The 16,457-nt window shown below is 44.6% G+C and overlaps 1 protein-coding gene across 2 annotated transcripts in view; it reads left to right on the top strand.

Annotated features, from left to right (window-relative positions):
• Nucleotides 1-4,612, top strand: part of VANGL1 (VANGL planar cell polarity protein 1) — a 50,721-nt gene extending 46,109 nt beyond the window's left edge. For both annotated transcript variants that reach the window (XM_055140608.1, XM_055140609.1), the window contains exon 8: nt 415-4,612. In XM_055140608.1, coding sequence (XP_054996583.1) covers nt 415-675 — 261 coding nt within the window. In that variant the 3' untranslated portion in view covers nt 676-4,612. The remainder of the gene's footprint in view (nt 1-414) is intronic.
• Nucleotides 4,613-16,457: the final 11,845 nt, after the last annotated feature.

Here is a 16,457-nt window from a genome sequence, read left to right as displayed (position 1 = left end):
CAGTCTCACAGCCAGGGGGTGACAGAGGGGCATTCTGTGTATAGGACTTCCTTCCTTTTTATTCTGGAGTGTTGTTCTGCAGGGTCTGGGCCAGCTTTGAGCAGATGCAGGTACAGCAGTCACCTGTGAAGGGGCTGGTGGCTGAGCTGTGACTCAGGGCCACCATGGGGACTGGCCCCCACTTCTTCCTTCCCTTAATGCAAGCTCGCCTTAGGTTGGGAGTTGAGAGGAAGGTTGAAGTTCAGGAACCTTCTCTCCAGGCCCACAACTTCCGCAGGAGGGCCTGATGAGAATCCTGTGTCAAATAAGCTGTGGTATCTCCGACTCAGCTTCTTAGGGGAGTCTCTTCTATCATCAGAGGCACAGCACAGAAGAGCATGTTCCTCCCTAATGGCCTTTCTCTTCTGCTCTCAGGCCTTCCTCGAGCGTTACCTCAGCGCAGGCCCCACGCTGCAGTATGACAAGGAGCGCTGGCTTTCCACACAGTGGCGGCTCGTGAGTGATGAGGCTGTTACAAATGGGCTGCGGAACGGCAGCGTGTTTGTCCTCAAGTGCTTGGACTTCAGCCTCGTGGTCAATGTGAAGAAAATCCCTTTCATCGTCCTCTCCGAGGAGTTCATAGACCCCAAGTCTCACAAATTCGTTCTTCGCTTACAGTCGGAGACTTCAGTTTAAGGTTTTATATTTGTGGTTTTATTAAAAAGAAAAGAAAAGAATATATAAAGATATATATGTATACCAGAGAGGCATCTTTTTTTTTTAATTCTTCATTGTTGACTACAACTGGTGGATGCTAGACCAGCACCCTTTGCCCATCTGCACTTTATTTGGAAGGAAGCAGGGGCTCCCCGCCCTGACCAAGAAGGCACTAATGCCATCGGCGTGCACAGACAGGCCGTCTCCGGCAGCCGTTCCCTGGCACGTCTGTGACAGCTGTAAACCAAAGCGGGAGTGCTGCTCCTCCAGAACCTCGCCTTCCACCTGCCTTTGTTCTGCCGTGTCCTCTGCGTCTGGCCCGTCCACTCAAGACTTGTAGGGGACACATCTTTCTTGTGTTTCAGGAAACCAGACATGACATGTCTACATACGTTTCTGTGTCTGTCATTGTCCAGCATAGTGTCCCCCACAGAGCCCTGGGCCATTTGGGAGATGCTTGCCTTCCTCTTTGTTCTTTGTTGCCTTATGTTCTTCAGAGAAAAATTACAGCCAGTGCGCACTGGCCATTTAAGGCTTTTAATGATTCTGTTTTATTTTCTTCCCAAAGAGAAAAACCACCTGCCCTGGTTCTGGCCTGCTTCCCCACTGGCTTGCCTGGATGGTCCCCACCTCAGCCTGTGACTGCCCACCAGTGTCACAGTGTCCCCTTGGCTGGCAGCCTAGCCTGGGAAGCCCAGGCCACAGAGCCACCTGGGACGTGTTCTCCAAGCCACAGTTTGGCTGTGACTCTTCAGCAGGGTCGTGCAGGCCAGCTAGGATGGCCCCTCACAGCTTGCACCACCAGGGAAAGCCTGGCCTTCGCCCCTGGGATTGGTGGGCTCAGGGAGATGCCATCTGCTTTCCCAGAGATAAAGCCACACAGTGCTCACGGCCTGCCACATCAGACCAAACTGCCCAGTGCGATGCAGCTGTTGTCGGGTCCCTGGGTTTTCTGACCACCATCACTGTGCCACTCTTCACATCTGCCACTTAGAAGCAGAGATGGAGCTCGCTGAGCCCTTAGGGTTAAAATTTCTTGTAGTTGTTAAAATGAAGAAACAGAAAAAGGCTGAACTGCAGAATTGGGATACTGGAAGGCAAAGCGCCAGGAGGCTTCATCTGGGGTGAGTTTCTTAAAGGCAAGCTGGTTTGGGTAGGCTTACCCCAGCAGAACCAGCGCTGCACCAAGTGGAGTGGGGAGGAACTGATCTGTCATCGCCCTGCCCAAGTGTGGCAGTTACAGACCCACACCCAGGCACCCGTAGGGGACCATCGTGCCTTTATTTGCCTCTCTGTGTCCACAGCCTTTGGAGTCATCACTCTTGCTTCCTATGAGATTTCAGTTCTCTTGTTTGAGTGAAGGAGGAGAGTATCGAAACACTGCATGTGCTTGTAGGCACCCTATGTGTGCAGTGACCCAGGTCAGAAGCATACTGCAGGGGGTATGGGATTCCTCCTTAATGAAATCTTAACTGACTGTGGACATTGGTATCTGAAGAGTAAATGCCATTCTTGAGTAAAAGGCCTTCAGCTCAAAGAGTGTCGGAAGAGGAGAATGAACTAATAAGTTCCTGTAGAGTGGAGCCAGGATGTTCTTCTACACGGTTCCATTACAAGAAGCACACAGGACGTTACCATGGTGCGACCAGTCTTAGTTTTTGCTGTTAGGTCTCTTCAAACTGGACATTCCTTAGTATGATTTTTTTTTTTTTCCTCAGGAAATTTACTTTGGGAGATATGGCAAGGGATGGTGGTTGTGTATGAAGCTTTGTGTGTGAAGGTTGCAGTGTCCCAGACGAGAGGTGTCAGATATGACTATCCAGCAGCTGGAGGTTCAGACCTGGAGAGTTAGCAGTGTTCTCAGCCACTGCCAGCTCCAGTCCAGACAGGATTGGGTGGGACTTATTGCTTGGGCACGTGCTTTCCCAGCAGGGCTGCAAAAGGTTCAAATTAAGGAATTTGTTCTCTTGCTACCCATTTCTTTCCACTCCCAGTTTTTGCACAGGAGAGTGTCTGACTTTCTGAAATTATTGTCTCTGTTTTAAATTGAATACAATTTCCCCCCCGCCCCACTGACTTGAGTGTTTTTTTTTCTTTAAGGAATAACAAAATAAGATGCAGGGTTTTTGTGGAAAGCCTTTGCACTTTCAGACTCTACTGGCTTGAGTTACTGCTGCAGTGGGAACAATGTAAATGACATTAACAACACCAGGATTTCAGAAAGCTGCATTATGCAGTTGAACACAATGCATTTTTATTTCAGTTCTGGGAGCCAATAGGCTATTCTTTTTAAAGGGGGGTAAACTGCCTATGGCTTGTAGATCATACAGTAAGTTCATAGTAGGCTGAATTCCTTTTGCCTTAAAAGTTTATAGATTTTCTATGACTTTCCATGTTACTAAAATGTGAACATTAAAGGGTTGCAGACCTTATTAGGGAGTGTGAGTCCTGAACTTGTTCTGCTTTGTACTGTTTTAACCAGTGAAAAGCGTTTGTTCTCTTTTAATACCAGAACAAGTTTTAATCTCAGAACTGAATGTTAAGTTCTGCATCCACCAGGCTGCAGTTTAGCTGTAGAGTGCTTGCTCTGCGTGTCTGGGGCCCTGGGTTCAGTCCCCAGCACTGTCCCAGCGCTGTCAAGTCTGCATTCATGAAGTTTGAAGACATTCTAGGCTCATAAAGCCTTTGCCTTATCATAAGTCAAAACACATAACACTTTCGCTGAAGTCTCCCACAAGGCCTGCCCGTTCCCCTGCACTCATCCCTTTTCTTTCCTCTCTTTCTGCACTTTCTCAAGTAAAATTCTGGATTACAAATGGCTAGAGAGAGGTGGCATGAGCTTGGGGACGGGAGCAGGCGGAGCTTTTATGTTGTGTGTGCCAGTCTGTGGCTTGTGGCTGGCGCTTGAGACGCTGAGTGGGAAGGCCCTGTGGGGCGGGGACGGGAGCAGGCGCTCACATCCCATCCCTTCCCCTCCTTGCATTTCCCTCTGGAGATGATACGCTTTGCCTTAGTTGTTGGCTGCGGCCCTGTGGCGAGTCCTTGGAGCTGATAGAAATGGATTATCTGTCTCTCCCTACTCTGGGAGCGTGAGAACTCCAGCCGCCTCCTGAAGCAACACAGTTGAACCCTTGCTTTCATCTCTTCCCTCTGAGCTGCTGTCTAAGGCTTCCTAAGTGGGGCCACAGCTTGTGGGCTGCGCGGCTCCACATCTGTTTGGTTGAATGTATATTACGGGGTGGGTTGAGGAGCATAGTGGCTTTGGTTCCTTGGCCATCTCTTCCCTGTAGCAGAGGTGTCTGTTTCTCTGCAGGTAACTTACGTATGTTTAGGTGGTGAGTGAGTGTGTGTGTGTGTGTGTGTTCCTATGCAGGCCAGTGGAGTGAATGATTTCTTAATTGCACCTGTCTCTTGCGCAGTCCCTTTAATTACATCTCCTCCCCTCATTTATTCCTTTTCCCCTACATTGCACTGGCTTCTCCCTGGGACTAATTGACTTTAGCCTGGAAGTAGCTCGTAGAGGATCTGCTGTCCCGCAGAGAAGCCTATTAGATGCTTTTCTTGCCCCGGGACGGGCCCCTCTAACCCACAAACAACGTGAATGGAAGGGAAGGTCATGCCCTGTACCAACTGCTCCAACTCCACTATCCTGAAGCCTTATTTTGTATTTCCAGACACCTCCTCACCATTGAACTTCATTTTAAAAAATTGATTTAGAAATGTTAACATAATATTTAAATAGTCCTGCAGCAGAGACCCTGCAACTGTAAAGTGATGTAAGTAATTCTGGGTAGTTTTTGTACTTTTTGGATTTTGTTACAAAAAAAAATAAATAGATCACTACTGTGAATTTACTATTCTGTAACCTTGTGGTCATAATCTATTATAAATAAAATATGAGTTCTTAATCCCTTTAGCACAGTTCTTGAGTGGTATTCAGTGCAGTTCTGAATCAGGCTAGCTTTGACACTACTTTGAAATTGCCGTATAGGCATTTATAACCAATTGAATACTCAATATATTGTATCTAGGATCCCTTTCTTAAAAAAAAAAAAAAAAAAGTAGGGCCACACCTGGCAGTGCTCCAAGGGGCCTGAGTGGTGCTGGAGATGGAGCCTCAGGGCACCCTTTTTCACTGTGTGGTGAAAGACGGAAGAGGCCCTGGGACTTGGCTCAGTGGGAGCGGGTGTGCATCCAGGGGCCTGGTGCTGGGTTCCATTTTGGAGGGGGGAGGGGGGAGGTGGTTGGTGCAGAGGGACAAGAGATACTATTCAAGAATGAAAATTCCTTGGAAGTAGGGGCAGTTTTACAGAAGAGAAAGAGGATGAATAGGGAGGCATTAACCCAGGAATCTCCTGACCTGAGTGAAACTTCAACCCCTGTATTTGACTCCAGTCCTGGCCTGTGCCTTGAGGCCCTGCCTGCAGGAGGCGTGGCACAGCTCTGCAGATTCTCCCTGATTGAAGCAGAACCTAGGGAGGGCTGGAGAAACTATACAGTGGTCAGGACCCTTGCCTGGCACACAGTAAACCCAGTTTCAATCCCTGGCATCCCATATAGTCCCTGGAGCACCACCAGGAGCGATCCTTGAGCACAGAGCTGATGTGAGCCCTAAGCACTGCCAGGGCTGGTCCCCAAAGAAAGAATCTCAGGAATAAGGGGAAACTTCTCACTGTACTGATTCCTTCTTGCTTTGAATGAAAAGAACTTGGGAGCCCCTTGTGCCCCCCAGAAAACCAGTTTTGCACTGCTGCACCTGCTTCAAGATCCAGGTACTGATGATCCCAAAACCACCCTCTGCTGCCTCTTGCAGACTTAGGTGAGCCTGGGGCCCAGGGAGGGAATTGTTCCCAGGGCTGACCTAGCCTTTCTGAGCGAAGGAAGGCGCCCCTGGGAAGAGTCGGGATAGTCAGGCCATAGCCTGCCACTGGCCCTGGTAGAGATGGGAGAGGGTGGAGCTGAGTCCAGCCCAGGAGGACCCAGTCTCCTTACATGCACTTTTCCCCCTGCTGTTTCCCCATATTGGTCCTCCGGGGTATCAATACAAGGAGACAAAATAGGACCCTGAAAGTTTTGTCTCTTCCAGTGTCTTGAAGTTTAGGTTGTGTGCAAAGTACCATGTTCTCTTCTGCTTGCTTGCAGTGGAGGTGTGGGAGTGAGGCTGGCTCACTGGGAATTAGGCCCTTTTCAAAGTGCAGCTATGAAATAGGAAACTCCCGAAGGGAATTTTATGTCAGAACTGAGTCCCTTTTACTCGGCTCCATCTCTTCTGTTCCTTGCTAACCCAATTTATTTGCCAATAAAATAAAGTCTCTAGGGACTGAAGTGATAATATATGGACTGTCTTGCACGCGGCCAACCTGGGTTCAATCCCCAGCGCCCCCTATCCTTTCCCAGCCAGGAATAAGTCCAGAGCACTGCCAGATGTGTCCCCCCCACCCCCAAAAGAATTTTATGCAAGGTACCAGATTTCTAGCCCTGCAGTAACACAGTGAATAGTTATTGTTTGATATGGTGCTAAGAGTCTACAAATTAATGTGTCTTAATATCAATGCTTTGTCCTTGTCTTAGTGGAACAAACACATCCAACCTTGAGATAGATGTGGCAACCTCTCAGGATTTTATCTTAAGAGTGTCTGTGGTGCTTCTCTTGGCACTGAAATAATAAAAAGATAAAATTATTTGAAAGTATCATTGTCTGATTTTTGTGTTGCTTGCATTTATCTGAATTTTTCCTGTGGTCATAGCTTTCAGGTTGAAGTTTCTTAGCACTTAGAGCTTTAAAACCTATCTAAAGCTCTCAGTCTCAGAAAGCTTCATCTCTAAGGACCAGAAACTGTTGCAATGGGAACTAGGCTTCTGACCAACAGGTGATATGCCCAGCGCAGCTCATATAGTTGGGAATTTGAACAACAACATGCCATTACCATGCCAGGGCCCTGGTAGAGAAAGAGGTGGTAGCATTGTATTGACCAGTGCTACAAAAGTAATGGATATCCACTTGCATTGATCACAGTTTTTTAAGGACACGAATCCAAACTTTGAGAGTTCCTTAACTTTTTATAATGGGTTCACACAGACTTTTTTAAATAACAAATTCCCCTAGGACTCCTAAATTCTGACTTAATCAAATGTGATTTCCAAGCAGTTTCTGATGACTACAACTACTGTCTGTGGTGGGTAGCAGGCAGGAAGGAGAATGGGATTGACCCGGGCTCCCAGAGGTGGTGAGCTCCCGCCTCACAGATGCCCCTTTGCTCCACAAAGATGGCAGGAGAACTCCACACAAGCCCGGGGCCAAGTTGTCACCAAGAGAAATGTATTTCACAGTGTCTGCTGTGAAAAGAATTGTACGAGTCTGGACTTCAACCCAGCATTGACACAGGAACTTCAGTGACCAAACTGTCTCCAAGTGACGGAGAATCCCTTTAGTACAAGTTTGTGGAATCTTTGTGTGCTCTCTCCTGAGTCCCTACTTTGGACACTATGTAACCAGGAATGACAGCTTTAAGGGAATTGTATTTGCAATAAATGGACGTGTATGGTCAAGAGTGAGTATGATTTCCTGCATAAACGGGCAGGAACAGGGGAGACTCAAGATTTTCACACTTGGAAAAGGATAGATCACACTACCAGCAGTCATCTGCTCAAGCAAATTCACTACACCATAAAGGGTATGCTGGAACCTCACTGTCAACAGAAATAGACATCACATATCTGGCACCCAGTTATTTTGTTCTCTCTAAGGTTCCCCACCCTAATTAACTACAAAACATTTGATAAGTTCATTACTTTTTTTTTTAGACTATACAACTTGAAAAATAAACTGAAATTCCATGTTGTCATTTGGTTTGGTATGTGATCATTTTATTCTAAATTGTTTACATTTGGAGGAACGTTTTTATTCTTGCATAACTTTAATGCCCTCTTAAAGACATCCAATCAAGTTTTAATGAAGTTCAAGACTATAAAATGAGATTAAATGGGAAAGCAGAATGGCCAATAGAAAAACTATCATTTAATGGTCAAGAGAATGTCTTTCATGAATATATTACTGAAAAGTAAAATCTTAGACTCAAACTTGAAGAGGAATTAGATCTTTTGGGTATATAATAAATTGTGTTTTAAGAAATAATATCTTTGAATCAAATAGGAAGAAAGATGGCAGACTTATGAGCAGAGTGAATATTGTTTGTGTGTGTGTGTGTGCGTGCGTGCGTGCAAGTGACTTGATCATTCAATTTAAATTAGCGCGTTATTTTAGGTGGGTTCCTTTTTAATTTTTGTTGTTTTGGTTTGGTTTGGGCCACACCAGCAGTGCACAAGGCTTACTCCTAGCTCTGTGTTCAGGGATCACACCTGGCAGGCTTAGAGAACCATATGGGGTGCCAAGAATTGAACCCAGGTCGGCCGCATGCAGAGAAAATGCCCTACCTGCTGTACTAACACTCTGTCCCCATAAATAGGTCCCTTTAAAGAAAACTTAATTCTTGAGAAATGCTGGAATCTACTCTCTGCTGATCTCTTTTCTTCCCATGCCACATGCTGGTAGCACACAGCCAAATGCTTACTGGTTGAGTGGATGGGAACCAGAGGAAACAATTGGAGATATTCATTGTATAAAGTATGATCAAATTGTTCTTTATAAAGTATGATCAACTTGCTCATTTCTATCAGCCAAGAAATGCACAATTTGTATCTGCACAAGAAAACCCTTCTAGAGACAAAATCTCTGAAGACTTAGAGCCTCTTTTATTCATTATCATAATATAGCTATAGAACTTTGAAAGAGATTTTTGAGAATAACAAATGATAAAATGTCAAATTATGGAATAATAATAAGGAATATTAGTTAAGGATGCCACCCGACAAAACCATTGACTTACGCAGTGCCAAAGACAAGTCCCACAGCAGTAACAAGGGAGCAGGCAGTATCTCCACTTTGAGAGATTTGCTCATTTTCTTTTAATGTCAACATGCCATGCCAGCATATTCTAATTACACTAGAAGGCTGATGTTGGCATTTATAATTCAAAACTGCTTTTGGCTTTTGGGTGTGTCTTTTATTTATAGTGGAATATGTTTCTGCATGCCTGAGATTCCACAGTATCTCAAATAAAATGATAAAGAACTTAAGTGATACAAGGAACTTTAAACCCTTTTTCCTCTCCTAGATTTCTCAGTTCTCTGTGCTTGCCCAGTTTCACCTTTTGCGGTCTGCATGCAGAAACAAAAGGTTCACTGATGGAATATCTAGATGAATGAGAAAATCATTGCACACTCAATGCTCAAACAACTGACTGTAATCTAAATATATATGATCACTTTAGGTCCTAGGTTTATTATTAAGAATTGCAGGTCTTTAATCCATTTTGATCAGACCAGAATCCATAAGGTACATTGAAGACAAGGTTGGCAAAACCCTCCACAACATTGAAGTTAACGGTATATTCAAAGATGACATGCCACTAACCAAGCGGAAACAGAGATAAACAAATGGGACTATATTAAACTAAGAAGCTTCTGCGCTGCAAAAGATACAGTGACCAAAATACAAAGACAATCTACGAATGGGAAAGAATATTCACCCAATACCCTCAAATAAGGGGTTGATATCAAGAATATACAAGGCACTGGTTGGAATCTGCAAGAAGAAAACATCCAACCCCATCAAAAAATGGGGCAATGAAATTAACAAAAACTTTCTCAAGGAAGAAATACGAATGACAAAAGGCACACAAAGAAATTCTCTTCATCACATCTGCATCAGGGAGATGCAGATCAAAACAACTTTGAGATACCACCTCATACCACAGAGACTGGCACACATCCAAAAGAACAAAAGCAACCGCTGTTGGCATGGATGTGGGGAGAAAGGGACCCTCCTACACTGCTGGTGGGAATGCTGACTGGTTCAGCCCTTTTGGAAAACAGTATGGACGCTTCTCAAAAAAATTAGAAATTGAGCTCCCATTTGACCCAGCAATACCACTCCTGGGAATATATCCCGGAGAGGCAAAAAAGTATAGTTGAAATGACATCTGTACTTGAATGTTCATTACAGCACTGTTTACAATAGCCAGAATTAGAAAAAAAAAAAAAAACCGAGTGCCCGAGAATAGATGACTGGTTAAAGAAACTTGGTACATCTACACAATGGAATATTATGCTGCTGTTAGAAAAGATGGAGTCATGATCTTTGCATATAAGTGGATCAACATGGAAAGTATAATGCTAGGTGAAATGAGTCAAAAAGAGAGAGACATAGAAAGATTGCACTCATCTGTGGAATATAAAATAACAGGATGGGAGACTGGCGCCCAAGAATAGTAGAGACAAGTACCAGGAGGTTGGATCCACGGCTTGGAAGCTGGCCTCATGCTGGAGGAAGGGGCAGCTCAGATAGAGAAGGGAACACCAGGTAAAGTGGTTCGAGGACCCACTGGGCATGGGAGATGTGCACTTAGTGTAGACTATAGACCAAACACGATGGTCACTCAGTGCCTCTATTGCAAACCACAATGCCCCAAAGGAGAGAGAAAAACAAAAGGCAATGCTCTGCCACAAAGGTGGGGTGGGGTGGGGGGGATGGGATGGTGGGTGGGAGGTATACTGGGATCATTGGTGGTGGAGAATGGGCACTGGTGGAGGGATGGGCACTCGAGCATTGTATGACTGAAACACAAGCATGAAAAGTTGTAAGTCTGTAAAAATTTTTTTTTGAATTAAAAAAAGAATTATAGGTGTCATTATTTTAAAGAATTCATATTGACAATGTACCAGAGTAATTCAAAATAAGTCCTTAGTTTACCTTGGAAGCATATGGTCTTGTAGATGCACTACAAGAAGTGAACTGAGGGAGCAGGAGAGATAGCATAATGTGTAGCGTGCTTGCCTTTATTAATGTGGCTGATCGGGTTCAATTCCTGGAATCCAATACAGGCCCTTGAGCCTCCCCAGGAGCTCAGAGTCAGGAGTAAGCCCCAAGCACTGCTGATTTTGATACAACAACTGCCCCCCACAGATATAATAGAGAAAGTGAATTGATAGTAAGATGGCTGTAGTCACCTAATTCCATCATGATGACTATATTTCTGGGGGATTTTTGTAACTCAGGGAAAGAGATTATTGTACATGGAGACTTTCACTAGGCCAAGGAGATTCTGTGTTCCTATAACTAATTGGTAATCCTTAGCAAATCTGAGCAAATGATACTCTGTTGTCAAAAGTTTCCTGGGATAAGATTGACCACAAAGCAGTTCTTTGTGGCACTAATAGCTCTTTAGTCAAACAAGATTTGCATAGGGTTTAGAGAATATTTAGTCAAACAAGATTGATTAAATATCTATCAGAATATAGGCACTGAGTATAGACAGTAATTGACCTGAGACTTTTCCCTGATGTTATTTTCTGACTAAAGGAGAAGATGACATAATCCTAATGGCACAGTCAACTACAGGATCTGTAGGAAAAGAACTTTACCTGGGTGCAGTGAGAGCTCAGCAGAGAAAGCGGCCAACTTGCATGGACTAGAAAAACTTGACTACAAAATCTTCAAGAGACTACTTCACCTTAGATTCTAGGTAACATAGCAAAAAGTGTTGGGGGCCAACACTCAAGGAACAGGCATTGCAGTAAGTGGACTAGCACAAGTCAAGGATGGAAAGTGTGAAACCCAGCAGCTTCTGCTAAGTGCAAGTTCTCACAGTAACAGAGCAGGTGCTGAGAAACATCACAGGAGAGGCTGGTCAGGCAGATGAGAAGCAGCTAATTGAGGCCTCCAGTCCTGCACAGGAAGTTGGTCTTTGTACCATGGCAAAGCTAGACTAGACCCTCCAGTCACTGCCAGTACTGCAGATCCAACTTCTACAATATTTATAGGGAGATGCAGACCCGAACGGGGTGTTTGAACACCAAGCTGATGCCCATGTGTGGGGTAGGAATCATTCCAGATATTTTTTAGCTTTTCTGATCCTTGAGCCCCAAAACCTCTAGCCTCAGCCCTCCTCAAATTCCCCCTGTGGAGTGCACGCCTACCCAAATTCTACCCAGATCCTCCTTCCCAAACTCCTGTTCCCCCAACCCAGACTCTACTTTGGACAACCAGAACCCCCATTCCATTCATTGCTTGCTCTTTTGTCTCAGTATTTGAGATCAAACATTTTTTAAACACTTATGGGGGCTAGAGAGTCACTGGAGAGTGTCCCTGGTGACATGGCTAATTTCTCATCAAAGAAAGATCACGTGATTGCAGTGTGCAGGCTGGATTGGACCTGGGAGAGATGTCAGATCCAGGTGAGAGCATGTAAAAGCCTCATTGCATGCTGAGAGGGAGGGGAAAGAGGAAGACGGGCTTAGCTATTTATTGGATATGGGAAGGAGAGAAATAGTTCTGGGGCTTTTAACCTTAGACATCTTCAGAGGAGAATGTCTCTGCTCCACTTCTCAGTTTTTATGAAAGAGGACCATTCTCTAAAAATTATTCTCTTTCTTCCTTCCTTCCTTTCCTGAAAGAATCAAGTTACCTGTTTCACAGATAGCAGCAAGCATCTGTTTATGTTTCTTAGACTGAAGTTAGTACATGCGTGCATGTGTGTTCATGTGTATGTGTGTGTGTGTGTGTGTGTGTGTTGGGCAGGTGTGAAGAGTCTAGATTCTTTCTCCTCATTCCATTCCTGACTATTCAGAAGGTTGCCTTGGGCCCTCTCTCCTCCATGGACTTGCTTGGGGGGCCTGTACTGAAAGTGAGACATCTGTGATGCTCATTCTCCTCCTCTTGAAATCACTGCTTCTTAGAGTAATATTTTCGTAGTATTTATGTATTTCTTTAGGCTTTTTGGGTCACCGCTGGCAATGATGCTAAAGGGTTACTCCTGACTGTACTCAGGAATTACTGCTGGTGGAATAATTCCATATGCGATCCCATATGGAATACCAAGAATCAAACCCAAGTCAGCTGTGTGCAAGGTAAACACCCTACCTGCTGTACTATCACTCTGGCCCCTTTAGTAGTACTTTAAACTTCTGTCATTGGGACCTAATTTCTCTGGTGGCTAGGATTCTCAGGAAAAGAGACTACTTTGAAAGGCACCCTTGACATACCTAGGCTGCAATCTCTACAGTATATGTGGAACATTCAGATGAAGCTATCTGGGGAGGCATAGCAGCAGGGAGCATGGAGCCATGAGGCCTGACTGGAGATGGGGGCATTGGAATCCTCCAGCTAAATAAGATAGCCTGGATGCAGGATGGGCGGGATTCCAGCCTGGCTTGCTCCATCCCCAGAGACTCTAAGGTGAATCATCAGGCCCCCATGCCCAAGATGATGTATCATCTGGGTTGCTGTTGATTTATTTGAGGGTCCTCCCAAATAGTGCTTAGAGGCTGACTCCTACAAATTCTTGGCTAACTGGGTTGGGCTGATCAGCACTAAGGATCTATGGAGCTAGAACCACCAGGCCCATCCTGACAGTGCTCAGAGGGCCATAAGGAGCCGGGAATAAAACCCACCTGGCATGCACCCTAACTCTTATGCCATGCTCTGGATGCTGGACTGGTGTTTTGTAAATAAGATGTGATTTAGACACTCCAAGAGCAGCCTGGTGAGAGAGAGAAGTGGCGGGCAGAGTCATCAGTACTTACAGAAGGATCAGGGATCCTTGGTCAAAGTGGTCTGTTAGTATGCTGTCTCCAGATGATGCTCACAGTACATTTTAACAGATATATAGTCTACACCTGCACAACCTAGTTACACAAATGCAAGCTTATTTGAACTCATGAGATGGTATTTAAAGGAGTACATAAAAAATGTTTGTACATTCAAGAGAGTCTCTTGCCCGCATGTGTGGCTGTCTTCCCTGGGGTCCCTCGGAGGGAATGGGCTCCAGCTTCCCTCCCCACCCCAAGCAGGGCTCCCAGCGGCCGAAGACCACTGGAACCTAGCCACAGCCATGCTCGAGGTCCCTCTCCACATGTTCGGACAGGCCTCACACATGAAGGTACTGGCAGAGGAACCCAGGTGTGTGTAATCCCATCAACGGCCAACATCCAGAGACTTAAAAGCAAGCTCCCAGAAGAAAGCGATGCTTTGCGGCCACGTGATATCTTGTAGCCTACTTCTCCCTCTGGGAGATACTAGCAAGCTTCTGAGAGTTTTATGCCCACATGGGACAGCCTTGCAAGCTTCCCATGGTGTATTCATATGCTAAAGCCAGTAACAAGCTGTATCTCATTCCCCTGACTCTGAAAGAGCATCCAGTGCGACATCATTGGGAGGGCTGAGTCGAGAGAGACTTCTAAAATCTGAGGGAAAGGATGAATGGAGAGGTTACTAAGCCTGCTTGAGAAATGGACAATTAACAGGATTTCGTGATTCGTGATTTGTGACATTCTTGTTAACATGATAGCTTCAGAGATCACTTTTTGAAAAGTGCCTTCCAAAGCATTTATTTGAAAAGTGGCTGAATCTGCCTGGTTGGTGGACTAACAAGGCTTGATAAGTATCTGCTTTGTTTTATGAGGCTGAGAAATAAAAATAAGGAAGACCTGTGAGCATTGTCATTCAGTAGTGCTGGGAAATGATAAGAATTCTGGTTAATCTATAGTTCATTCACTGTTCAAGAAATAACTGTCTACTTTGTAGTGGACAAAGTAGTAGTTCTTGGAGATAGAAAGACAAATAAATGCTTTTCTTTCAGAAGCCTACAATTCAGTGAGAAAAAAAAGAAATACATGCAAATAACTGAGCAGAATTAAATGATAAGGACCACGAATTAGGGGTCTTCACAAAACCTGAAGCAGAAGGGAAGAAGATGCCTTCAGATCTTCCCCCCCTTCATTTCATAGGTTGTCTTTTGACTTGATGATGATCATCTTTTCTTCTTCTTCTTCTTCTTCTTCTTCTTCTTCTTCTTCTTCTTCTTCTTCTTCTTCTTCTTCTTCTTCTTCTTCTTCTTCTTCTTCTTCTTCTCCTTCTCCTTCTCCTCCTCCTCCTCCTCCTCCTCCTCCTCCTCCTCCTTCTTCTTCTTCTTCTTCTTCTTCTTCTTCTTCTTCTTCTTCTTCTTCTTCTTTCTTCTTCTTCTTCTTCTTCTTCTTCTTCTTCTTCTTCTTCTTCTTCTTCTTCTCCTCCTCCTCCTCCTCCTCCTCCTCCTCCTCCTCCTCCTCCTTCTTCTTCTTCTTCTTCTTCTTCTTCTTCTTCTTCTTCTTCTTCTTCTTCTTCTTCTTCTTCTTCTTCTTCTTCTTCTTCTCCTCCTCCTCCTTCTTCTCATTCATCTTCTCCTTCACCTTCTCCTTCTCCACCTCCTCCTCCTCCTCCTCCTTCTTCTTCTCCTTCATCTTCTCCTTCACCTTCTCCTTCTCCACCTCCTCCTCCTCCTCCTCCTCCTCCTCCTCCTCCTTCTTCTCCTTCATCTTCTCCTTCACCTTCTCCTTCTCCTTCTTCTCCTCCTCCACCTCCAGTATTGAACCTGGCCGGCCACTTGCAAGACAAACACCCTGCCTACTCTACTGTTGCTCTGTCCTCCAAGTTGATGTTTTTTTATGTAGGTTTTGGTTATCACACATCAAAATTAACACTTCATGAAGAAAATCCGAGTTAAGACAAGAACGTAATGAGTTCAAATTTTGTTCCGTTGGTTTAAAGTGTTCATTAAACATTCAAACCAAGATGCACAGAAGCAGTTAAACCAGTAACTCTAAAACTCAGGAGAAGTCAAGGTGAGAGACTCAGAAGTCATTAGCATTTACCTGGGTGTTGACAGGTATGCATGAAACTACATGTTGGAACAGAGGACAGGAAGGCCAGATAACTTTTAAAAACCTTCTAATCAGTTCCTTATTTATATATGCCTATGCCTTCTGACTGGTCAGTCCCACAAAGCATCATTTACATACACCCATCAGACAGCAGAAATGGCTAAGGAAGTTAGGGAGATAGTGATGCATATGAACTCAGGCCACTGTCTACAGGGTTTCTTGTGGTTGGGGCTGTTGTTATTGATATTAGGATCACTACAACAAAACCGCACTATGGCTACTAGTGTCAGCCTGTAGAGGTGCCTTGATGCACCGTATAAAGAGCTTTAATGCTGAAGACATCCCATGGCCAGTGTGTTACTTTCACTCACCATCTACAAAAACCTGAGCTCATCAGATCTGCTGCAACACTACCTTGGAAGAACACAGATTTTTTTCTTGACTTGTGGTGAGGTTACATCCCAATATACCTAGCATAAGTTGAAAATTCTTAAGTTAAAATCGCATTTAAGGGCCAGAGAGATAGCACAAAATGCTGAATGCATACTTTGCATGCAAGAGGACTAGATTTAATATCCAGCACCACATGATTCCCTGAGTACCCACAAGATGTGACCCCTGATCCTGTGCCAGGAATAGCGCCTGAGCATTCAGTGTAGCCACACCCCCCCCACACACACACAAAATAAGAGATGCATTTAATATACCTAACTTACCAAACGTCATAATATAGCCCCACCTACCTTAAATGTAAATTAGTCTATAATTGAAGGCAAAACAACTAACATAAAACTATTTTCTAAGAAAGTGTTGTCTCCTTTGTGAGATTTACCCTCTGGAGAGGACCAGTGTCCCTCTGACTGCATCCCTGACAGGGGCACAGTGCAGTGCTTATTGCCAGTAACACAGGCAATGTCAGCCTGTGTTGCATGTCAGCATCCCTGGGGAAAGATTAAAAATTGAATTTTGAAAGATGGTTTTTACTGAATGTATTGCTTGTGTAACAT

Source organism: Sorex araneus, chromosome 5, assembly GCF_027595985.1.
Source record: "Sorex araneus isolate mSorAra2 chromosome 5, mSorAra2.pri, whole genome shotgun sequence".
Classification (NCBI taxonomy): Eukaryota; Metazoa; Chordata; class Mammalia; order Eulipotyphla; family Soricidae; genus Sorex; species Sorex araneus.
The sequence above is the reverse complement of the archived record's forward strand: the minus strand, read 5'-3'. Positions and strand labels throughout refer to the sequence as shown.